At 46.9% G+C, this 25663-nt stretch overlaps 1 protein-coding gene across 3 annotated transcripts; it reads right to left on the reverse strand.

The window, feature by feature from the left end:
- Positions 1-2096: 2096 nt before the first annotated feature.
- LOC119656897 (ubiquitin carboxyl-terminal hydrolase 45) lies at positions 2097-24343 on the reverse strand. 3 transcript variants are annotated; one of them, XM_038063578.1, is made up of 9 exons: positions 24135-24343; positions 15197-15551; positions 14479-14987; positions 14289-14425; positions 14044-14161; positions 4015-4745; positions 3406-3962; positions 2748-3350; positions 2097-2683 (listed from the first exon to the last, which is right to left on the reverse strand). In XM_038063578.1, the coding sequence occupies exons 2-8, from the start codon at positions 15518-15520 to the stop codon at positions 2793-2795; spliced, it is 2934 nt and encodes a 977-aa protein (XP_037919506.1). In that variant the 5' UTR covers positions 15521-15551; positions 24135-24343; the 3' UTR covers positions 2097-2683; positions 2748-2792. The 3 variants fall into 3 exon arrangements, with proteins under 3 accessions (XP_037919506.1, XP_037919507.1, XP_037919505.1); XM_038063579.1 differs by having other exon boundaries at positions 2097-2686; XM_038063577.1 differs by having other exon boundaries at positions 2097-3350.
- Positions 24344-25663: the final 1320 nt, after the last annotated feature.

Consider the following 25663-nt stretch of genomic DNA (forward strand, 5'->3'; position numbering starts at 1 on the left):
TGATTGTGGAAGTGGAGGATGAGCAAATTCTTCAGTTGAAATCTGCTCGAAGTATTCTCGCCATCTATCCGTTGCGGCTCCACGGTTGGTAAGCAAAGTACCGTTCTTGTCATTAACACAACAGAAGTGTTTGATATCCTGTGTGCGTTCACCACGGCTTTTAGCAAGTCGATACAGATCTCTCTCGCCATCCTGAGTGTCCAGTTTATCGTAAAGATTTTTGAAATGGTTCGCTCGGGTGACAGCGACCGCTTTCTTTGCTTCCCGGTTGGCATTCTTATAAATTTGCCAATTAGCAGGCGTTTTATCGTCGAGAAATTTGTGGTAGAGGCGTTTCTTTTCACGGACCTTCATTTCAACATTATCATTCCAAAGCCAGGTATCTCGGTTGATGTACCGCTTACCCGGCTTGGTGACTCCGACGGTTGCAGAGGCCGCTTTGTGGATCGTGTCTTTCATTTGGTTCCATGATTCTTCCACGTTTGTAATGGTCGGCAATCGTATGAGTGAGACCGTTTCTTCTTTCTTCTCACCAAATCGCCACCATTTAATGTGCGGCGGGCCAGTGCGTTCCTCACGCTGTTTTATCGGTGGCTTAATTCGCAGGACGGCAATCAACGGCTGATGTTGAGGTGCGATGGTCTCATAGGGAACGACTTTGCAATCAGTGACAGTGGTAAAATGTTGGCGTCTTATGAGAATTAGTCGATTTGCGTTTTATTGTTCCCACTATAAAATGTGGGAAGATGAGACAATCGTTTGATGAACCATGTATTCATAAGTACAAGGTCATGGGTGTCCGCAAAATCGATTATACGCTCGCCACCTTCATTGCGCGCTCCGAACCCCTTTCCCCCATGGCACCTGTTCCCGTCTGCTTTTTCACCCACATGACCATTAAGGTCGCCGGCAATGATTATGTAATCGTCAGCAGGCACGTGACAAGTCTTTTCATCGAGAAGTTGCCAGAAGGCATCTTTCTCGGCATCAGGTCGACCTGTCTGTGGTGCATACGCGGTGAAGAAGTGAATAGTGCGATCAGCTGATATAATGGTGAGCTTCATCAGCCGATCATCAAATTGTTCGACTTCTTTAATGGCATCACGAAAACCCTCTGAGATGGCAATGCCAACACCATATTGAGTGTGGGGGTTACCACAATAGAGAAGTTTGTAGCCATTTTTACCGCGTTCGCGTTCAATATCGCAGCTTTTGGCACCAGACCATCGGGTTTATTGCAGAGCGCAGATGTCAATGCACCTTTTCCGAAAGGCTCCGGCGAGTTCCTCCGTCTTTGCAGTTAGGGTACCAACATTTAGCGTGCAGACACGTATTTGTTTTGTTTGTTGTTTGCGGACTAACTTGCTTACGTCGCCGTCCATGCGTCAAGAACCCTTGCCCATTTCTCGACAGGACCGGGGCCCGTCCTGCCGCGTCGACTGAAGTGGACGCCCTAGCATTTCTCCGAGGCTTGTGACTCAATCCGATCATCATGTTTGTAACGACATTCTATGCATTTTCTTGGTCGACCTGTCGCGGGGCCTGTCACCAAGAGAGATCAGGTAGGATTTAGCATAGTAGAATAACTCCAACTATACTCTATTTATCTCTTTCCCTGATCTCAGCATTTTATTTTTGTTTTACTGGGGATAGTACAGAGTACGTTGCCTCAAACCCTCCTCCTTAACCTGGGCTTGGGACCAGCATACTATGTTAATAGTTTCTGTATGAATATCTTCGCAATGACGATAACCGGGCCTATGATCCCGAGAGGATCGAATAAGCGGGCCGTGTCTAAGCAAACGCTTCGCTTTGTGACGGTGCTGGCGTTGTCCCATGAGGCACGAACGCAGAACACATTAAGTTTGGGGGACCATCCCAAGACCAAGGCGTTACATTGTTGATCGCTGTCCTGGTCAAAATCCAAGGGAACCTCGACATCTTCCATAGGGAAGCCTTGGAGTAGCTGGGGATAGTTTCCGGACCATTTCCGTAATTTGAGGCAGGTACGGGCTCCTTCCTGACTTAAGACTTTCAAGGTATCGAATTGCCCGAAATGATGCCTTGCCGGCATTCCAGTGAAATAAAAAACAGTATTATATTTTCACATATATTTTTTTAAAATTTTTTCATTTCGTATTTATCATAAAGTATAATCAACTCTAAGAGAATGCTTCCTCTTTCTTTTCCTTCGTTTCTCATAATGCAAATTATCTCGAATATTTCCGATTTCCGAATGAATATATATAATTAGAATAATTTAACTAAGCACTCACGAATGATGGAAATAATGCGACCAATTCTTTGTTAAAATATGAAATAAGCATTCGAAATTTACTATGGAGAAAAAAATGGGGAATATTGCTGTTGCTGCAAAAAATACAATATCTACAAATTTATGTTTCCGGCTGTTCTGCTTGGCATTAGTTCTTCGCTTGTTTCATTCAATTAAATGGAGTGAGTTCAATGAAGTCATACCTCCGTAGTTTAATGTAACTATTGGTGTATGTTTGGGGAAAAATGGGCGAATGGTCGCCTTCAATGATGATGATCGTCCTACGCAAACATACTCTGCATTCATAGTAATTTGCTTCCTTGCAATGTTTTGCTACATTTACGTCCTAAAATGTTTAGCTTAAATAATTAAACAGAAAAGAAGTGACGGCTCGTCTTCGTCTATCAACTGCTGAAAAAAACTAAAATAAATCGCCGAATTGATGGAGTAAAACACACAGGGGGGGCAACACCTCGAGTGACTGGCTTTCTGACGAATTATTTCTTCCTTCCAAATTTCAGTAGATTCGTTCGTAAAATAGTAAATATGCCTGCGCTTTCAGGACACAATCTTCGGTCACCTCCTTTACATGACTGTCTGACACATAGTACCATTTACCCGGAGGGGCGGTTACCTCCGGCTCATCAGACCCGCCCACAGCTCCTTCAGCCTCTTGATTAGCTTCTACGTCAGACGATTCAGAACTCGATGAGTAATCGTCGCTGTCGTTCTCCTTCATTCGAAGTTCCCGGGCTTTCTCTTTTTCCAATAAGTTATCGAGTGTTGCTTTTTGTTCGTCAGTTTGATCCAATTCGGCTTTGCTGCCTTGAGGCAAGAATCTCCAGCGCGGATCCGTCAGTGGGAATTTCGAACGGACTTTCACAAAGGCCGTATAGTGTCCACCATACATTCCTCCGGAGTGCTCCACGATACCGTAGAGGGCATAGAGTAATTTCTTCTGCTTTCGATCAATGTTCGGGAGGTTCTTAACTTTTGATCCGCAAAAAGGGGCAATGTCCAGGACCATAGGGAACGTTACAGCACGAGTCAATTTTCGGAAGCCACGCGGTCCCACCTGAATTAAAGACACTTGTAATTAGAAGACTCGTTCAGGATAAGTGGAAACTTACCTGGAACCTTTTCAAATGTAGTATCAGCACAGCGGGCGGACTAGATATCAGGAATTGTTTCGTAGCATTTGTGTAGATAGTTTTTCCCTTTTCACCATTAATACGCTTCGTACAACCATCACAGCCTACCTTATTGTTGCCAGTCATTAATTCAACCGCTGTGAAGTTATTCAGGCACGATTGTACCGAACATTCACCATCTTCGCATTGATAGCGGGGTGCAATTGTTGTACTCCAGTCAGAGTGGCTTTGCGTTCGAATTCGTTTCGCTCGCATCTTGTTTTTGGCAGCCAGGAAGTTTTCTCTGTCTTTCAGAGACATTTGTTCTAATTGATAGGTAGGCGGAGCATAACCCGATGCTAATTCTCCTTCATTTTCTGACGAAAGAGTGCGTTGTTTCATCAAATTTGCTCCGCCGCGTTCGCTTATTCCTAATTCCAATACCAGATTAGTCGACGGTGTCTTCATATCGATGCCATTGGTTGAGAAACCTCCTCCCCGAACAGGTTGATCGCTGAAGGTGACCGTGTTTGCTGGACTTGTTGCTATGCCTGAATCTGCGAAATATGTTTTTAGTAAATTTATAAAACAAGGTTCAGTTGAAAGTACCATTCTCGTCATCATTTGAATCTTTGTTCAGATTTTCAGGTGAATCATCTCGCTTCTCCGGGTCCACGGGGCTCAGTGCTTGATTGTTCCCATTCGGATCACAATTAAGCGGCGGAATATTCCTATTTACATATTGCACGTATTTCGGCATATCGTCAATGAGATTATCTTCTACATCGGCATCCGATTGTTCAGAGGACGTTGATGATGATTGGGAATTTGAGTTGTTTTCATTGTCTTTTTGCGGTGATACTATGAGCGGATTATCTCCAGCTGGTCCAATACCAAGACCTAGTGGTTGAGGAGCAACTGTTACGTTTGCTGCTGTTGCTGCAGCCGCCGCTCGTTTATTATGATGTTTTTGAGCTCGTTTCGCTTTACGATCTTTCTCGCGTTCTTTTTCAATTTGGTGTTTAGAAGGAACAGTAGTGGGGGAAGCTTCAGGACTACTCTTACGACGAATCGGTGGTTGTGGTTTCTCCACACTAACAGGTAAGGACATATCTAGGAAATTTTCATGTCTTGAGGAAGTATGGAAGCAATCTTGACATGTTAATGTGGATACCAGGAAGCCTCGAAATACTTGTTCCGGCCGTAAAATACGATCGGCTGCTTGTTGACCGTAGATTTTACATTTTTGCTTCATATCATCACTAACAGAGTTGATGTCTTGTCCCTTGTAGCCAAGATTTTGGAGGATGACTTTTTGGTATCGCTGTAAGTCTTCAGATCTGTAAAATAAAAAAAAAACCGTAAGCGTGGATAAGCGCTGCATCGGCCATAATTTCTTGATAAGCTTGCATTTTTGCTGTCAGTTCCTTTGCCGAATAAGATTTGTATATATCGCGAAGGCATGTTCCAGTGCCGATGACAGGTCGAAGCTACGCCAGAGATGCGGAGCGGAGAGCCACATCAGCAAGGACTGTGGAATAGTCCCAAATTGCCAACTACGCAAAGGGAAGGAGGCGGTGGACCATCGGCACACAGCAGGCGGCAGCAGATGCCCGACACACAGGAGAACCCTTAACACAAGTCGCAGATGAGATTGATACAAATCAACCTGAACGAGAGGCGCTCAGAATCTACTCTCGCAAACCATCCGCGAGAAAAACATTCATGTGGCCATAATTAGTGAGCCATATCGAAATCATGGTAGTAGCATTTGGGTCAAGGATCAAACGGGCCAAGCAGCGCTGTGGGCTTGTAGAGAACAAGCCTTCCAGGAAATAATGGAGTACCCGGAGGTGGGGTTCATCAGAGCGAAGGTGAAAGGCGTCCACATCTACAGCTGCTATGCTCCCCCCAGCGCTACACTTGCCGAGTATGAGCAGATGCTTGCCGCTCTGGTTTTGGATGCAAGAGAATGTTAGCCGACCATAATTGCAGGCGACCTTAATGCGCGGGCTATTGAGTGGGGCAGCTGAAGAACTAATGTGAGGGGACGTGTTCTCCTCGAAGCATTCGCGGAGCTAGACGTGGTACTGGCGAATATTGGGCCTCGTACAATTTCCAGGGAAGGGGTTTTGAGTCTATAGCGGACCTGACATCCGTGAATGCCGCTTTAGCCAGTAGAGTCGCTTGGCATCTCAGCCACGGCTATACTCACAACCTTATGTTCTACTCAACGGTGCCGAAGCCTTGCAGCCAAACCCTCCCCCCCTGATGGGATAGCCTTTTTTAACGTAAGATTTTCCTACGGTCTTCTTAAGACGCGGATTGATTTTGTGATCACAAACAGAGCCCTGGTGCGACAAGCAACAACGGTACCAGTCAATGTCAAGTGCATGGCTTGGCATCACCTAAATCTCTACCGAACTATGGAGTACGGTACCCGTGTTGGTACGCAACACCACGTCGAGGCCCGAAGGTCTCTTCTCGCTTGAGCATCAACTACAGCCCCCATGAAACTCCCACTAGGGGGCCAACCGCAACTAACCGAGTTGTACTCAGATACGACAGGAATTTTCCTGAAGTATAGGAGTCCAGGGGCTACCTCGGTTCCCATGGTAACAGTATACCCCTGGTAAGGTTTCGGGACCGAAGCCACTTCAGATGAGTCCCCGTGCAGACTCGGGTCTAATCGCCCTTGCTAGGCTTTGGAGCATTCGCCTACTGCATCACGGTCGGCAAGCCAGTGTGATACAGCGTTTCCCGGTGCCACCACGAGGAGGTTCTCCCTTGCCACTTGGTTTTGGTTCAGCCGACAAGGTTGCCGCCCTATCTTTCTCCCTGCCACCTCAGAGCACCGGCTATACTGACAGTGACCACCAGGCAATCTGCACTGAAATCCAGGACAGATCGAGCTCGAAAAAGAATTCACGCAGAATGCCGGGTGGTATGCTCGGCTGGACAGCGAAAACTTTTGAGGGGGACAGGTTTTCCACGGCGTTCAAATCCGACATACTCTTGAATGGTACGGCTAGAGAAAAAGCCTCCCAAATCACCCGATGAGTAACGGGAGCATGCCACGATACTATGCCTAAAAGACGATTGCTTCCCATTAGGCAACCCAAATACTGATGGAACAACGAAATCGCAAGTTTGTGAGCTGCATGTTTCCGGACAAGGATCCTTTACCAGAGGCTCAACGGAAAGCCCGGTGGTGACGGTCGAGAGGAGGTACAGAGGCTGCGTGGCCGCCTAAAAGAAGCTATTCGGAGGAGCTGCCTCAAACAGCTGTGTGACCATGCCAACATAAACCCTCGAGGCGAAGTCTACAGAGTGGTAATGACTTGTCCACGCCTCCTGAAACAAATTGTTATCACTCTGTTCCCTCACCACGAAAATAGAGGAAGGCAAACGGTTGTCCAGCTAAATGAGGACATAATACCTCCAGTAACTATGGAGAAGCTGCGGGATATATGAGGTAAGATCGGTGAGAACAAGGCCCCAGATTTGGATGGTATCCCCAACCGAGCTTTGAAACTGGCAGTGAAGGCTAGGCCTGACCTTTTCGCCAACCACCGTGCCTAAAAGGAGGAATATTTCTTGTTCAGTGGAAAAAAGAAAGTTGATGTTGCTTACCAAACCTGCCAAGTCACCTGGAAACCCAGCATCGTATCGTCCTATCTGCTTGCTGGATACAATGAGGAAGATGATGGACAACTCCTACCCATCGTCGAAGCCAACAATGGTTTGTCGGAACGCCAGTTTGGTTTCCGATGTGCCTACTCTACGATGGACGCAATTAGCATGATAGTAAACCTGGCAAAAAGCGCATTGATTTCTAGCGGCTGCTGTATTGGCGCTGGATGTCAAAAATGCATTCAACTCGGCCAACTGGAACAGAATTAAAGGGGCGTTGGCTGACATAATTATCCTCGCGTATTTAGCAAATTTCGGGGAAAACTACCTCTCAGAGAGGACTCTCTCGTACGGAACGGGTGAGGGCCCAAAAGAGTACATTGTAACAGCTGGGGTACCACAGGGATCGGTACTTGGTCCTCTATTGTGGAATATCATGTATAATCGGGTGCTTGCTCGTCCCGTCGCAGAGGGAACTGCGATTGTCGCCATTGCTGATGACCTGACTGTGGTAGTCACAGCAAAACACCCAGAAGATGTGAAGGTCTACGCGACGGAAACAGTAAGACCGGTAAAGTCCTGGCTAGAAACTGCCGGGTTGCCCTTGTTGGGCGCGAAAACGAAAGCGATTTTAACAACCAACTGTAGGAAAAATAACACTGTGAAAACGGAAGTCGGTGTATATACGGCCATATCAAAGCCGGCTATCAAATACCTGGGGGCGATAGATAACATCAAATTGAGCTTTAGGGAACACCTGGAATATGCATGCAAAAAGGAAGGCAGTGCCACCGCGGCACTTGCAAAAATGTTGCCAAATATTGGTGGGCTGAAACACTGTCGGAGGTTTCCGGAGGGTTCTAGGAGTGGTGTGTTTCATTCTGCTTTACTCGTCACCTGTGTGGGCAGAGGCGCTTGCTAATTCTCAGAGATGGAAGCAGATGAACTCAATTTATCGGCTGATGGCTTTGAGGGTTTGCAGTGCCTTTAGAAGCACATGCGATGAGGCAGTATTGATGGTGGCATGCATGGTCCCTGTCGACATTCTGGCGAAAGTAATGAGTGTGCTGTGCAAGAATGCGGCAAGGTCAGAGTGGACTGATATCTAGCCACGTAGATGCGTTAAGTCTACAAAAGGTCGCAGGATGCACAGGCTCATTCCCAACGTTAGTGTGTTCCTTGAGCTGAAACATGGAGTTAGCAACCACCACATTACCCAGTTCCTCACGGGACACGGTGGTTGATACAGGCAGCATCTGCACCGTTCTGGGTTTGATGATTCTCCGAATTGTCCTAGATGTGGTGGCATACCGGAGGATCCAGAGCATGTGATGTTTCACTGCCCAAGATGTGCAATGGAGAGGAGGAGCCTAAACCAAATGTTGGGCAGGAGCGTGAGTCCGGAGAACTTAGTTGCCAAAATGCTGAGGTCCGAGGAGAACTGACTTATGGTTTACTCCGCAACCGTGCAAATACAGGAGGTTGTTAAAGGCCCAAAGAAGGAGGAAAAGCGAAAGGAGCAGTAGGACGAACGCATAAGGGCAAACCTATCCCGCAAAGTAATACCTAAATGGTGGTCCGGCGAGGCTGGGGCTGGAGAGACCGGAGGTGGTTTTTAGTGGGTGCGAATCCCACATGCGCCCGTTGTAGTTGCGGCGTTTATGCGGACATGTCTTGCAAGGTTTTCCACCTTCGTGTAGGAACAAATATATATAGCCACCAGGTGTACAAGGTTAATCCCGACCTTAGTTGCAAACGCACATAGCTGCATGCAACCAGGCGCGTGTCATGCGTTACGGATAATTACATGACTCAGCGGGTCAGCTACGAATATCGCAGGTTAATCCTGTAACTAAGTAGCCGCGGAGAAGCAGAAAGTTTCCATTGTGTTCGTCTTCCCTAACCTATTTTTCCCTGTCAGGGGAAGTAAGCCTCTTTAAGAAATCCGTAATCCGGGGTGAAGGAAACGTCGCGCCCATCGGATGAATTGCAGTGATTTTACACTGTATTTCAGCGACTGCCCTCCATCCTTCCTTTCCTTTGGAGGTAACCATGGGACACTAGCATTGGGGCTCTGCTGCACCATTGACTCCTTCCTCATTACTCGTGGGAAGAAATTGAAATTGAACAAAGAAGCAACTCGAATAGTTCATCTATAAGGCACTCCACGAACTCAGTAATCAGGAGAAGCTTAGTGACTGGGGATGTCGACCTAATTAATAATGAAACTTTGATCGCATACCAGCTCACATTCATAGCCTGATCGACGTTGCAGCTGCCACAATTATTCGTCTCAATAGTCAAAATCTTGAAGCGAATAACCGAGGTATGTGCAGGAGGTTTTTACCGTTCTGGGTGTTTTGACTCAACAAAAAATTCGAGAAAGGAGATTCACCGTGTCACGTAAGTGCTTCTTGAAAACCCATCATCAAGAGCGCACAGGCGTTGCAAACTACCATCTGTTCAATGATATGTCAAGCAATGAAATCCTCGAGGTACTGACGCAGAAACTTGCAATATGCTCCAATCGCATCCGTAGGTATCAAAAGAGCATTTGGCGAAGGACAGACAACACCTTTGTTCTTCCAGAACCAAACGGGATTTTATAAAAATCTCGCAACCTCGATCTGGATCAGTTAGAAGTCATTACAACACCTATATACACAATCTAGTCGTAAATACTGTCAGTAGTTTATAACGTCTAATTCATGAGCAGAACACCGATCGGAAAATTATCATTGAGTGGCTTCGGTAAATTTTGGCGGTGGTTTTGACTCCAGCAGTGTAGAAATGCAGAACTTTTCCAGGAGACTCCCCGCCAAATTATCACGGGTGGGGGATGGTGACCTGATTGAACTCATGGGACTCTGTTTTTGGCGAGGGTAAAATTTTTTCCGTCTGTGAACAAAATTTTTTTGCGCAAACTTTTGCGTCAAGCCCCCTATTGCGAACAATTTGCGCGTTTGTACAACCGCGAGCACATATATGTAGTAATCTGTTGCGCCAACATCATATCATTTTGTGGTGTCGTTCGTTGAACATGTCTGACACCCGGACGATTGCTGTGCCGCCCTAGTGACTGAGAAACGGACGGTTAAAAGAAAAAGAAAGCAAAGAGTGTGGGTGAAGGGTTGGCTCCAGAAGAGGAGCGAATTTAGTCATGACCGCCTGGTCACTGAGCTCAAAATAACGTCAATTGCGGACTACAAAAACTACCTTCGAATGGGCGCAGCTTCGTTCAGCGAGCTACTCGAAATGGTGACATCCCTCATAGGGAAAAACAACACGGTCATGAGAGACACAATATCTCCAGAATTGAGATTGTTGGCCACTTTTCGGACTTTACGCCCGCAGTAGCTTTTCCCGTCTTTCAGGAGACACTTCAATCGCGGAGTAAGGAAGTGCCCAGTATATAGTATATTGGCGCTAATTTGATATCAGATACAATGGCTTTCTGCTTACGACAAGCGTTTCGATTAATTCTCGATTGCCTCGCTTCAACCAGCTGTTCCGTACTAGCAGAGCGCAGAGTAACGGCTCTAGGCCGATCAGCAAAATCGCCTGTTTCTTAGTAAAGTTGCTTATCACGAAAAATCGGCCGTTCGTTCCCTTCAAGCGGCGGTAACGAGTTTATTTTAGTAATGCTGTGCCCCGCCTTCAAAAAAAGCAATAGTTATGCGAACGTGATACTCATTTCGCTCCATCTTATCGATTGCTACGGTGGCTACGCGGTCTGCAAATGTTAGGAATATGTATGGGGAACATCATTTTTTTTCAACACTGTTACCGCTCTCCATGCAACATAATTTCTCGTTAGGCAACGCTACTGACAGTATTTATGGCTAAAATATGTACAATGAGCTTTTAATTAATATAAAACTTGTAAGAGTTAATCTATACTGCCCATCCTTCCTTAAAAAGTCGGAAGGCTCTTGGACGGAATCTTCTAGCGAAACCTTGGAGCTGCTGGTTTAAACGCACTTTCCCTCCAGCGAGGAGAACTGTGAGTCAGAACCTTGCTTGGAGGGTTTGCAGCAACCCCAGCTGTGCGAGACTATCAAATCGGTAATTGCCGAGGATAGGATCGGCTGGGCTATAAACAGCTTCTCCGCATACAAGTCTCCAGGCCCAGATGGCATAATGCCAGTCTGGCTACAGAAGCAGCATGAAAGGGTTGTGCCGTGGCTTGTTGTGATTTACCGGAGCTGCATCTCTTTAGGATACATACCGCAGTCCTGGAGGCGCGCAGGAGTGGTTTTCATACCGAAAGCGGGCAGGCGCAGTCATAAGCCCGCGAAGGACTTTCGACCAATCAGCCTGACCTCTTTCGTGCTGAAAACCCTAGAACGCGTCCTGGACATTCACTTAAGGACGACTATGGAGAGAACGCCTTTCTCTAAGTCCCAGCATGCCTACCTCAAAGGGAAATCCACAGAAACCGCCCTCCACGAGGTAATTGGCACGGTTGAGCGGTCGCTGCGGTACAAGCAGTATACCCTTGCTGCCTTCTTGGATATAGAGGGGGCTTTTAACAACGTCAGTATCAACGCCATCAAGGAAGCCTTGACCGGTATTGGATTAGAGGGGTATCTCACGCATTGGATTATATCCATGCTGAGTACCAGGATAATCCAGTCGGACCTGGGAGGCAACCACTTGACCAGAGCTGTGAACAGAGGTACGCCCCAGGGTAGCGCCATCTCACCGGTGATCTGGTTAATAGTAATGGACAAAATTTTACGTACATTAGACAGCAGCGAGGTGAAGGTGGGGGCGTATGCCGACGACTTGGTGATATTAGTATCAGGGATGTTTCTGTCCATTATGAGCGACATCATGGAAAGAGCGTTGCGAAATGTGTGCCTGTGGGCCGCAAGATGCGGACTTAGCATAAACCCAACCAAAACGCAACTGATGCTGTTCACCACCAAGACAAGGATACCTGAATTCCATCTACCACGGCTGAATGAACAAAGATTGGTTCTTTCCTCTAATGTGGAAAAGATTTGGGTAGTGGTCTCGGCTATGTGCAGCCAATGTGAGGAGGAGACGACCCTGCACTTTTTATGCAGCTGCCCGGCATCCTCAGATCTCAGACGAAAACACCTTGGCAAGGTTTTCTTCAATGAATAATCTGCACACTCTCTGCCTTTGGGGAATGTTAAGATTCGCTAAAGCCTGGGTGTAATCCTGGATCCTAAGCTAAATTGGAGGTTGAACATAGAACTGAGGGTTAAGAAGGTCTGTATAGCCTTCTATGCCTGCAAGAGAACCTTTGCAAAGAAATGGGGTCTCCGGCCGAGGATGACTCTCTGAATGTACACCACTGTAGTGCGTCCGATCCTAACGTACGGTTCTATTGTATGGTGGCAGGTTTTGAAGAAAAAATACAATAAAACGGAGCTTAATAGGATTCAAAGAACACCGTATGCCCGGCAGATGCTCTCAATGTACTCCTGCATCTCCTCCCCCGAGACCTCCACATTAAATATGTTGCAGCGTGCAGTGCCGTCAGACTACGTGAGTCCGGATGTTGGACAGCGAAGTCCTACGGCCACAGCAACATTCTAGATGAAATACCTCGAGAAATCTGGGCATCCCCCACGGACTATGTCACACGTAAGCTGAACTTCAAGAGAAACTTTGCTGTGGACCTTCCAACCAGGGCAAGGTGGAAGACCGGCGGCGTGTTGCAAGACTATGACACAGTATTCTTTACGGACGGATCAAAGATGGCCTATGGAGTCGGCGCGGGGGTTTTCTCGAATACACACAGTGTATCTAAGTCGTATGGTCTCCCAGGTTTCACCAGTGTATTCCAGGCAGAAGTACTGGCGATATTGGAAGTCTGTCGATGGCTGGAGCGTGATTCGAGCCCCAAGCGTAACATAGCCATTCTGACCGACGGTCAAGCGGCCATCAAGACCTTGTACTCCACGGCGACATCTTCCTGGCTGGTGGGGCAGTGCAGACGAGCTCAACCGTCTGGGCGGCACGTTCAAGGTCACTCACCTCTGGGTTCCCGGGCATAGGAACATAGAGGGGAATGAGCGGGCTGACGGATTGGCCAGACAAGGCTCTGCTCTTGGCAGTCCCTCGGCGAATACAGTCGGTGTTCCGCTGGTGGCTGTCGGGGGCCGAGTCCACTCGCATTACCTAGCAGCCGCGGGCCTTAGATGGCGAAGGCTTACAAGCTGTGCCAAGTCAAGGAGAATTTGGCCCGCTTATAACATAGCCCGATCACGAGAGCTCCTGTGCCAGACACGTGCAAATTCATTCAAGATTACGGCGGTCTGCACGGGGCACTGACTCATAGGGGACCATGCCGCTAGGCTCGGCATATCCTACAACTCGCATTGGCGAAGCTCCGGAGAAGGAAGGGAAATCCTCATGCACTTTCTCTGCGATTGCCCAGCTCTGGCTAGAGTCAGGCTGCGAACACTGGGTAAACCATTACTTGGGGAGCTCAGAGAGATTTCTAACTGCAGCGTCGGAGAGCTGCTTTCCTTCGTGAATGCTACGGGCTGGCTCTGAAGATCCGAGCCGGCTGGACTCTGCCTCCCTGCTCCCATAACAACAGTCACGGTCTTAGGAGTTTGTGGCATCAAAACGGCGCTAATTTTGCTCCTCAGAGCGGCCACTGATACCTACCCTAATCTATACTGTAGGTTTTATAAGAGGTGCATATTTACAGACAAAAAAGTAGATCTCAAGGCTATCGTACGGAAGCACGCGGTTCAAATATTCCTGGTGACAGTGTATCGTGATTTGACGCCGGATACCAGTCGACTCAGTTGTGAATGTGTACCTGAGTCAAATCAGGGTAATAACCTCGGACGAGGGCAATGCTGCCCACATTACCTCCTATAGCGTACTATAATCCTGTAGTGAACCGTTACGGTATTGAATGAAGTGCTCTAACACACTCCAAGGCCCTGATCCAATTGGATTCTCCCACCAACGATTATTGTTATTAAAAAGTATATTTTGCAGAAAAACTATTACCTCACACTTTCTAATAGATGCCGCAGGAGCTCGTGCGAATCATGCTGATCACCACCTCGAAATTGGGGACATTTCGTTGTCAGTTTGTGGAAAAGCTTCTGAGGAGTGAAAACACCACCTGCAATGCAAACAAAAGTAATGGAGTGAATATCTAGTTTCCATATTCGCCATTCTGCTCTCTCTAATCTTAACTTGTTATTCTTTTTCAGGAAATAGATTATAATTGTTTTTGAAAATATGCTTACCGCTACTTTGCAATTCTTCTAAAGCTTCGGCAAGAGATGAAGTCAACCCTCCCCAGCTACTTAGTGATCCTTTAATGGGAGGAAGTGCAGTTTCTTCGCCATCCTTAAAAATAAATGTGCCCCCGGGTAACACGAACCTATAATGAAATTAATTTACCATACATCCTGCCGCAAGCCTTATTTCACTTACTCTTCTCCAGGTTCGGAGGATTCTTTCAAAACTTCTAACAAATAAGGTGTTTGCGCTAAACATTGCATCACTGCATTGAAGAAACATGTATTTCCTAAATTCGTTAAACCTCGCACCCTAGGTAAAGAGTCAGTTTGCTGCGGTTGTGGTTGCTGAGTCGTTTGTATTCGTCGAGCAATGCCTGGAATCGGGGGCGGGCCACTTGTCGATGGTACAGCAACGGAGGCAGGCGATGCGGATTGATGATTGTTCATTGTTAGCGGTTCACTTAGGAGCGGTTCCATTTGAACGAACGTTGTTAAAATTTTATTCTCAATATTGTTTATTTTGATCTTATCATCACCATTTGGTGTGGTCGGACTTGGCTGTTGGGCAACTTTTTTGACAATCTCCACACACTCGAGAAGTTTCTTTCGAGCCGAAGAATTGACTTCTGCATCACAGGAATAACACCAAATATCAAATGTTGTTGTATTGAGAGCCAAAGCATGAGAATCGGAGCGTGGAGTCTGTGAGAAAATTCAGATAATTTTTTTGTTTTAATCTTTTTTTTTATGTCAAATATCACAGATAATTTTGACAAAAAGAAAACTTTGGATATTTTTCTAACAAATTTTTAGGTGACGTTTCGATAAATCACAATTCACTTGGCATTATTAGAACCATTTTACAGTGAATTTTTGCAAGATCTAGGAAGAAAGTACACAAGGACACTTACCTCGTAATGTTTAAGGGCATGTTCATTCTTCGCTCTCCCACACAGTTGAGTACCACATTTTAAACACAGCCATAATGTTTTATCGTATTCGAAGGCGTCATCAACCTTACTAGCTGGCATTTTTTCACATTCGGAACAAACTTCGCTGGCCAATCCATTTGTTTTCAATATTTTTCTAAGTTTTGTTAGATCAACTGATTTATTTATATGTTGGCAATCGCGCATAGTTCCATTCCCAACAGAATTGTTCAGTTCCTTCTCGTCACAGGATTCTGTTGAGGAGTCATCTTCGTGCGGATCGCTTTGTCTCTTCTTTTTAACCATCTTGACACTGCGTCGTTGAATACGATGTTATCTATAGGAGTAAATACAATATCATTTAGCATACATATTGTGTACAAATTAATAACAAGGGAGATGTACATAATGTAATGATCGCCTCATGCAATACGGTCTCAGATTGAATCTAAACAAAACTGAATTTTTGACGAGCGATCCCCATGAAACAGGCACAATCACTATCAACGGCAGTGATCTGCCCAGAACTGAGTGATTGAAATACCTCGGGTCAACGCTATCAGCCAATGGAGAACTGCGTTATGAAATTGCCCCACGCATTAACGCAACCTGGAAGAAGTGGCGTTCCACAACTGGTATTCTTTGTGATCGACGTATAAACGAACGTCTCAAATCTAAAATTTAACTTAATGTTGTCCGTCCTGTCGCCCTCTATGGTTCTGAGTGTTGGCCGACTATAAAAGACAATGAACGGCGTCTTGCGGTAAAGGATACGAAGATGTTGCGTTGTATTAGCGACGTTACACGTTTTGATCACATTCGAAATGAGGATATCCGCGATCGTTATGGGGTTGCACCGATCGTGGAAAAATTGCGAGAGGCGTCTTCGGTGGTATGGTCACGTAATTCACACCAACGAGAATTCACTTGCCAAGATTGGTCTGAACATTGAAGCCGATGGTAAATGACCAAAAGGCAGGCCGAAACAACGGTGGCTTGATACGCTGGACAGGGATTTGAAAACCTCGAAATTGCATCCAGATCAGGAATTTTATAGAACCAAATGGCGAAACCGATCACAACGACCCGACCCCGCTTGTGAACGGGACAAAAGCTGAAGAAAAAGAAGAAATAAAGAAGCTGGCACCCAATCAACAGAACCAGTTAACGATAGTGCATAAGCGTGCTTGATGCGCTATGCTCAACATGGGAATCAATTAAATAGAAAGTGACTAAAGTGTTCCTAAAATCGTCGTGTCGAGAAATACCATTCACCCGTTCACCAGCGACATCAGTGATTCCGACGTTACATCTGGAATGCTTCCCTCGCAACCTGGGCACCGGAATGTCGGGATGGATCCGGTGTTTAGAACTACCAGCCCCATTCTCGCCGCAATTTCCAAAATTCTTTTGCCTCTGAAGTCTGTGTGAGGCATGCCCCATTCAAGTGCCATGAAACTGGGTCCTTGTTTCGGTATTGCTCACTGATTATTACTAAATCAGCTTTGGTCTCCGCAGCGAAATGCGCTAGCAAATCGTGAGCGGTTGCACTCCGGTGGATATTGATTTGTAGGATGCAAATCATGTTGGCCGCGTCCTAGCCCTTTCTAATTCTGCTCTGAAGACTGGAGCCCGCAGTGTGCGCAACGTTCTCATGAGACGCGCCACGGTCCCTATATAGGACGCAGCTTTCCGTTTCATTCCAGATGTTCGCTTTATGGCCTGACTAACTGCATTTACGTCATTTTGCTCTTTTGTCGGGTCCCTAACAGGTTGCAGATGTGTGCCCATAGTCCGAACATCTGTAACATTTGGTTGCGGCGGCCCGGATTTGTATCCTACACACTACCCAACCACTATTTTCCCACTGTTTAGAAGCTTCCTCGCGTATTCCTCGGCAACTTCTATCACAGCGAGTTTTTGGCCTTGAGAATTCGCAATGGTGATACTAATCCGGGCATTTGTTACCTCTGGATATTCGCTTTTGATGGCCTCTACTACCTCATTCTTTCCAGGCTGGAAACCAAAGCTTTCTCCCCTAGAAGCCCCTCTACTGCTTCACAGAACGTAGCTTTATTTACTGTCCTCGGGCCTAGTTCGACCAGGACTCCACCACCTTTCGTTTTACGAATGGAAGAATGCTCCGCTATCTTCGGGTTTGATCTTGTAATGAATTTACTGAGGACTTCCGCAAAAGTCTTGCCTTCTATCTGCTTAATAAGTAGAGCTGGCGTTATCGGGTGTGAATTCGCTGTCCCAAATCTTGAGCATAAGTTGATGAATCACTTGTTGTAGTGGGTCGCCTCCATAATTTACCAGTTCGGCTGTAATTCCATCGCCATTTAGTGACTGACAATTCTTCAGCCGATAAATTGCACGAAATGCTTCTTCCATGCCTGGCGGTGGTAACATTTGTCCGTCGTCTGCAGTTGGCGGGATTGGCAAGTTGCAATGCTGACTTCTTGGTAAAATTTGCGAACTGGTGCCGTTACTCCGTGCGCTTCTGCATTTCACAGACCTGTGGACCCTTGCAGGCTCCCATTTTCTGTCTTTAACTCGCTTCTCTGTTCGACGGAGTTCGTGATAGGTCTTTGGGTATGCCAGCGTTCTTTGTGATTCTTGCATTGCTCGATATAAAGGTTTTTTTTTCTGTTCCGTTGCTAGTTTCCATTCATCGTCGAGTCAATCGTTCCGTGTGGCACTGCTAATTGAAAAATTCGTAGTTCATTGTCATTGGCAATTTCATCCAAACTATGGGAGTAGACGTATCGTCTCAATGGGATCTCCCTCTCTGCTTGGCTGAAATCTCCAAGTTTAATTTTATATTGAGTTTTTTTTTTTCAAAATAGATCCATTTCGATAGGCCGGGGGACCATTTTTTATGCCTTATCAAAAAAGTCTCCCGTCAGCTCCTTCAGCGATTTCTCCACTTCCCCTTTCATGCCTGAAGAAGTACAAGTCGACCATTAGGACCGCCAGGAGGCATCGAAAACGCCAGTGAATCCGCGAGGCTCAGTAAGATTCTGTCCAAGGGACATAAGAGCCCATCCTTTCTTAAAAAGTCGGAAGGCTCCTGGACAGAATTTTTCAGTGAAACTTTGGAGCTGCTGGTTCAAACGCACTTTCTCGCCAGCGAGGAGAACTGTGAGTCAGAACCTTGCTTGGAAGGTTTGCTGGCACTCCAGCTGTGCGAGACTATCAAATCGGTAATTACCGAGGATAGGATCGACTGGGCTATAAACAACTTCTCCGCATATAAATCTCCACCAATCAGCCTGACCCTAGAGCGCGTCCTGGACATGCACGTAAGGATGATCATGGAGAGAACGCCTTTCTCTAAGTCCCAGCATGACTACCTCAAAGGAAAATCCAGAGAAACCGCCCTCCACCAAGTAATTTGCACGGTTGGGCGGTCGCTGCAGTACAAGCAATATACCCTAGCTGCCTTCATGGATATAAAGGGAGCTTTTAACAATGTTAGTACCAATGCCATCAAGAAAGCCTTGACCGGTATTGAATTGGAGGGGTATCTTACGCATTGGATTATATCCATACTAAGTACCAAGATAATCCAGACGGATCTGGGAGGCAACCACTTGAACAGAGGCACGCCCGAGGGTGGCGCCATGTTTTCGGTGCTCTGATTAATTTTACGAACATTGGACAGCAGCGGGGTGAAGGTGGTGGCATATGTCAACGACTTAGTGAAATTAGTGTCAAGGATGTTTCCGTCCATTATGAGCGACATCATGGAAGGTGCGCTCCGAAAGATGTGCCTGTGGGCCGCAAGATGCAGACTCGGAATAAACCCAACCTAAACGGAACTGATGCTATTCACCACCAAGACAAAGATACCTGAATTCCACCTACTCAGCTGAATGAACAAGATTGTTTCTTTCCTCTAATGTAAAGTATCTGGGTGTGATCCTGGATACAAAGCTAAATTGGAGATTGAACATAGAACTGAGGGTTAAGAATGCCTGTATAGCCTTCTACGCCTGGAACGGAACCTTTGCAAAGAAATGGGTTCTCCGGCCGAGGATGGTTCTCTGGATGTACACCGCTGTAGCGCGTCCGATCCTAAAGTACAGCTCAAAATACAATAAGATGAAGCTTAATAGGATTCAAAGAACCACGTGTGCAGGTGCTACTGAGATTCTGCAGTCCTGCCCTCCTCCCCCTAGACTTCCACATTAAATACGTTGCAGTGTGCAGTGCCATCAGACTACGTGAGTCCGGATGCTGGGCAGCGAAGTCCTACGACCACAGTAACATCCTAGATAAAGTACCTCGGGAAATCTGGGCATTCCCCACGGACTATGCCATACGCAAACTGAACTTCACGAGAAACTTTGCTGTGGACTTTCCTACCAGGGTAAAGTGGAAGACCGGCGGCGTGTTGCAAGGTTGACTCAGTATTTTTTACCGATGGATCACAGATGGCCTTTGAAGTCGAGTTTTATGGAATACACACAGTGTATCCAAGTCGTATGGTCTACCAGGTTTCGCCAGTGTATTTCAAACGGAAGAACTGGCGATGTTGGAAGTATGTCGATCGCTGGAGCGAGATTGGAGCCCCAAACGTAACATAGGCATTCTGATCGACAATCAAGCGACCATCAAGGCCTTGTTCTCAGCGACGAAATCTTCCAGGGTGGTGGGGCAGTGCAGAGACCCCCTGAACCGCCCTTTAGCTGTCAGGGACGAAGTCTACTCGCACTACCTAGCAGCCGCGGGCCTTAGATGGCGAAGGCTTACGAACTGTGCCAAGTCAAGGAAAATTTGGCCTGTTTATGATTTTTCAATCACAAGAGCTCCTGTGCCAGACGCGTGCAACTGCATTCAAGATTACGGCGGTCTGCACGGGGCACTGTCCCATAGGGGACCATGCCGCCATGCTCGGCATACCCTACAATTCGTATTGCCGAAGCTGCGGAGAAGGAAGGGAAACCCTTATGCACTTTCTCTGCGATTGCCCAGCTCTAGCTAGAGTCAGGCTCAGACACGGGGTAACCCATTCTTTGGGGACCTCAGAGAGATTTCTAGCTGCAGGGTGGGAGAGCTGCTTTCTTTCGTGAATGCTACGGGATGGGACTGAAAATCCGTGCCGGCTAGACTCTGCCTCCCTGCCCTCATAGCAGCAATCACGGTCTTAGGAGTTTGTGGCATCAAAACGGGGCACCACAACGCTAATTGTGCTGTTCGGAGCGGCCACTGATACCTACCTACCTACAATTTTTAGGTACACCGGAACATAGACTAGGTTTTTTACAATCAATACTCGATAGATGAAATAATTAGAATTTATTAATTTTAATGAATCAGTAAGAGCAAACGACTATTTACACGTTAGAGGCAGAAGAGAAACATCTCGCTTCATGTGTTTCTTTCTGCCCCTAACTCATGGCACACTTTCCTCGCTAGTCTTCCACTCCCGTGGCGAGCTCTACAAAGTGGATAGTTCCGCGCCATCTATTTGTTCGCATTCGCAACATTCGAAATAAATTTCGAATGCTGCGAATCCTGCCGCGCCACATCACTCCGCCCCCAGATGGGGTTTCGGCGACTGATCCCGGAACTTCGTTCACCGTCAATCCACAAAGCGGGCACGACGCTGCTTCGGGGCGGACACGGGGTTTCAGCCTGGACAGAGAGACCGCCTTTTTGTGTCCACCGATCTCGAGCTGAAAGAAATGTTCTCCCCGCTCGAGAACGCGGTACGGGCCCTCATATGGAGGCTGCAGCGGCTTCCGGACGGCATCCGTCCTGACCAGAACTTGCGTGCACGTGTCCAGTTCCTTGGGCGAACAGGCAGGTGTGGACGAGTGTCGGGTGGATGGTGTGGCTTTTATGCGTCGGAGATTGTCCCTCAGCAGACGCACCAACCCCGACTCTGTGAGACCCGATCTCTTGTCGAAGACCGGATCGATTGGGAGTCTCGGGTTCTCCCCGTATACCAGCTCCGCGGGGCTGGCAGCAAATTCCTCTCGTCGGGTTGTACGTAGGCCGAGTAGGACGAGAGGCAAGACTTGGGACCAGGACGAATCGTCGCGTGCCATAATGGCGGCTTTCTGCGTCCGGTGCCAACGTTCTAGCACCCCATTGGATTGCGGGTGGTATGCAGTAGTCCGCTGACGTTTAAAACCAAGGAGTTTGCCTAACTCGGAGAAAAGGGTGGACTCAAATTGCATTCCCTGGTCAGTGATGACCACTGCAGGGACGCCAAAGCGAGGTATCCACTCTCGACAGAGGGCTTCGGCACATGATTGCGCCGTAGTATCTTTCAGAGGTATTGCCTCAGGCCACCGCGTAAACCTGTCGATGATTGTGAGACAATACCTATAACCGTGCGAGTCTCGCAAAGGCCCTACAATGTCGAGGTGTATTGTGTGGAACCGTTTGGTAGTGCGGGGGAATAAGCCCACTTATTTCCTTACATGCCTGGAGACTTTACACTTCTGGCATGCGATGCACTCTGGCCCAGGAATTGACATCCTTATTCATAGAGGGCCAGAAGTATTTCTCGGTGACTAGCCGATTTGTTGTCCTGATGCCTGGATGCGCTAAGTCGTGAACTGCGTGGAACACTTCCTTGCGAAAGGTGGCCGGAATGTATGGCCGAGGTCCCTTTTCCGAGTCTTCGCAGCAGAGAGAGAGGTTTGAGCCGAAGATGGGAAACTCCCGAAATTTGTATTTGGGGTTGGATTTGAGGCTCTGAAGTGCTGCGTCATCCTCCTGTGCCTTGGCAATAGCCGAGAAATCGAGTGAGGCGGGGATGTTAACCTCGGAGACACGAGACAAAGCGTCAGCAACTATGTTGTCCTTGCCGGACACGTGCTGGATGTCTGACGTAAACTGGTTTATAAAGCTCAGGTGTCGAAGCTGACGAGGGGACGCTTTGTCGGGCTTCTGTTTCAAAGCATACGTGAGAAGCTTATGGTCGGTGAACACTGTGAACGGCCTGCCTTCTAGGGAGAAACGGAAGTATTTGATGCTCAAGTACGCGGCGAGCAGTTCGCGATCGTAGGTACTGTAGTTCCGTTGAGCGGAATTCAACTGCTTCGAGAAGAAGGTCAACGGCTGCCAAACTTGATCCACCTTTTGGTGAAGGGCAGCACCTACTGCGATGTCAGAGGCATCAACAAAAACGGCTAGGGGTGCATCTTGCAGAGGGAATGCCAAGAGTGTAGCGTCGGCCAGTTGTTGACGGGATTTGTCAAACGCGCGGATAGCCTCTTCAGACCACACGATCTCTCGTGTGTCCTTAGTTTTGGGGCCAGACAAGTACGCGTTCAAAATGAACTGGTGATGGGCGGCCTTGGGCAGGCTAAACTTCTACCGTCGTTTCCTGCCCAAGGCCACCCCCTCAATTTCGAATGCTGCGAATCCTGCCGCGCCACACTGCTCATTACGAGGCATTGATTCGCTTTCTCACACCTTGAGCGTAAGTTGATGAGCTGCTTGGTGTAGTCGGTCGTGTCTATATTTAACCAGTTTGGCTGTAATTCCATCAGCACCTGGCGGCTTGTGATTGTTCAGCCGATGAATTACGCAGACTGTTACTTCCATGCTTGATGGTGGTAGCATTTGTCCGCCGCCTTCATTTGACCTGACCTCCAACTAGTTGATATTCTGGTTGTTTAGCAGTTCATCAAAATACTCATCCCATTGCTTTGTGGTTTTTAAATTTTTTTCCTTCATTCACAGTAAATAAAAAATTATTTTTAAGGTCACTTGGTAGTTGTTAATTTCAGGGTAACCATGGCCTTAATTCTCACTAATTTCTCCTAGAAAAACATCACCGTTTTGAATCACAGGTTGATTGAAACAATGTGTTCTTCCACCTACGCCCATAAAATTCCGATGCACTTTTAATCGCTACTTTCGTTCAAAAAACGGTAGCAACCCTTTTTTCATTCTTTTAAAAAGTTTTCAGAATTGATTGCTGGAATGTGGGCCGAATTAGTAGAGAACAACTCAAAAGTGCTGTGTAGGAAGGGTGATGTTGGGGACCTCAACTGCAGTTTGCAGCTTCAATAAATATTTTAGTTTACTTTGAGTGAAAGGGAAATTACTTCAAAGTTTGTATCCTGATCCCAATGCACCTTTTGTGCGTAAATTTACATTTCTCTCCAAGCGAAGAAACCACACAAGATACTCGTATTCTGATAACCGAAAATGGACTTGATTTGTGTTTAAAATAAAACGTGACAATTGTTGAAGAGTGGCAGGGGGTAGCCGCACACATGAGGGAACTGACAGACCACACTAAAAAGCTGCTTTTCCCCCAGCTTAGGGTGTTTACGTGCAGCTAACACCACAATTCGTTAGAAATCACATTAGCCCCCGTCGTCCCAACAAGAAAACCTCATGAAATTCGATTTTGTTGAACTTGCCCTACTCGTTTCTGACCCCCGAGTTCGTGACGTAACGTAACGTAGCGCCTGAGCCAATCTGAACTACGCCAGTAGCACTGCATCAGCAAATAATCCGATTCAGGTCAATTGAACCTTGAGAGCCCCCCGTCGACCTAAATGTCAATGGAGAAGTTTCCATTGTTCCGAGCGGACGTGAAATATGTCAAATGCCTTCCTGCCCACTGCACCAGGTAAACACAACGGGAATTCTGCTGAGATGCTAATCCGCTCAGCGACGTTCGGGGGAGGCTTTGTTTTCCTTCTGTCCTCCCGACACCTGATCTGTTCTGCTCCGAAATCCAATTAATTCGTAGGCGGTTCGATGCATGGGCATTATAGTGCGCACATTTCCCATTTGACTGGTTTACCCCCCGTTTGAGGTTATGGAACACGTCTGCACAATAAAGATTTTTCGCTTGTCACTTTTCACTACAGACAATTCTTTCTTCTCGACGAAACTGAAACTTCGGCTGGGAACATGGACAAGGTGAACACTCTTTTACCTTCTTCACACGGGGTAGTTTCCAATTAGATTAACGCACTTCAATCACTTGAATTACGCACGCAATCAGGATAGACCGTTGAGACGAAATCCCAGTTAGGAACGTACGGCACTGAGTAGAAAATATATGACAGAATACTCTGGGCCGCGACAAATACGAAAGTAGGAAGAAAGCTAAGCAATCGCTCGTGCGAGACAGAAGACGACGAGCACATTGGCTGTTTTGCAGCGTCATGTTGGCTGCCTTGGATCCATTGTCAAAATACGGGCGGCCTCTGGATGTGGACCGGGTAATGGATTTTGGCGGGAACTTGATTGATCCATTTGTTGGCATCTAAAATCCGAATATCGTACTCAGTGGCCGTCGCAGGAAGAGCTCGTTTCAGTTGCATCCATGTCAACTGTGCCAGATAAGTTGCATTTTTTCAACGCCAACAAGCGAATTAATGTCTGATGATTAGTAATGAGGCATTATCTTCTCCGTACATGGGAAAGAAAATGTCCTTCTGGGATACGCCCAGAGGCTTCATTTCAGGCAGATCAATAACAGATCAGATACTAAGTCTGACTAGGGTGACCTTGTTGATTTTGTGCGTTCATACCGCGATAAAAAGCGATTGAATACGCCCTGGTGAAAAGGATGTCTAATCCGTATGAGTGCAGATAATTCAGCCCGGAAAGCTTACAGGTAATATTTATGATGGAAAAACGAGACGTGGCAAATCCTAGATGGGACTATAACGAAGACAATGATACCAGACATCTTCTAGGGATATCGAAGTGGACTTCAAATTAAAATTGGGAAAGTTGGAGTTCTCTACTAAGTCAGAATTAGAAGCTAAATTCCGTATCGCACACAAACTGGTTAACCAGGCGGAGTGACATCTCCGAAATACTGAGAGCCAGGTGATCACAACCAAGAAGGGAGAAGTTGGGATGTGAAGCAGTGGATACAAGGTTAACATTGGTATATTACGAGAACAACAACCAACAGACATTACTACTCAAAAGTATGTCTGAGATAAATATATCAGACATCAGGAAGGAGACAGGTCTTAGTGGCGCAGGTGCTAAATGGTACCTGCGTTATCTGAAGGAAGGCCTAAAACCAGAAAAGGCCCTTAAGAAGGCTCAGGATAGACCTAAGCCATTTTTATCGGAACCAGGAAAGCGGGGAGCAGCGGAGATTATCCCGCATGAAGGGAATGCTCCCAAAAAATCCAAACCTGAACTCAAAGAAAAGCCAGGCAGGTCAGGGGTGAAGGCAGAAATTAGGAAGCCCGCCATTAGCTATGCTAGTGCAGTCAAGGGCATTCGACTGGCCATACTGCCAAAAATGTTTCCCGAGCAAATACTCACTCGTGAGAAACAGGAAACTATCGAAGACCTTGTCGTTAGGCAGTTGATCAAGGGATGGACTGCGAAACTTGTGTTCACCGGGATACGCTTTCGACCAGGTCATATACTGGTGGACTTCGCGACAGAAGATACTGCAGAGTGGGTCTGAACCATAGTTCTTAATTTGTCAGG

The sequence above is a fragment of the Hermetia illucens genome, chromosome 5 (genome assembly GCF_905115235.1).
Source record: "Hermetia illucens chromosome 5, iHerIll2.2.curated.20191125, whole genome shotgun sequence".
Classification (NCBI taxonomy): Eukaryota; Metazoa; Arthropoda; class Insecta; order Diptera; family Stratiomyidae; genus Hermetia; species Hermetia illucens.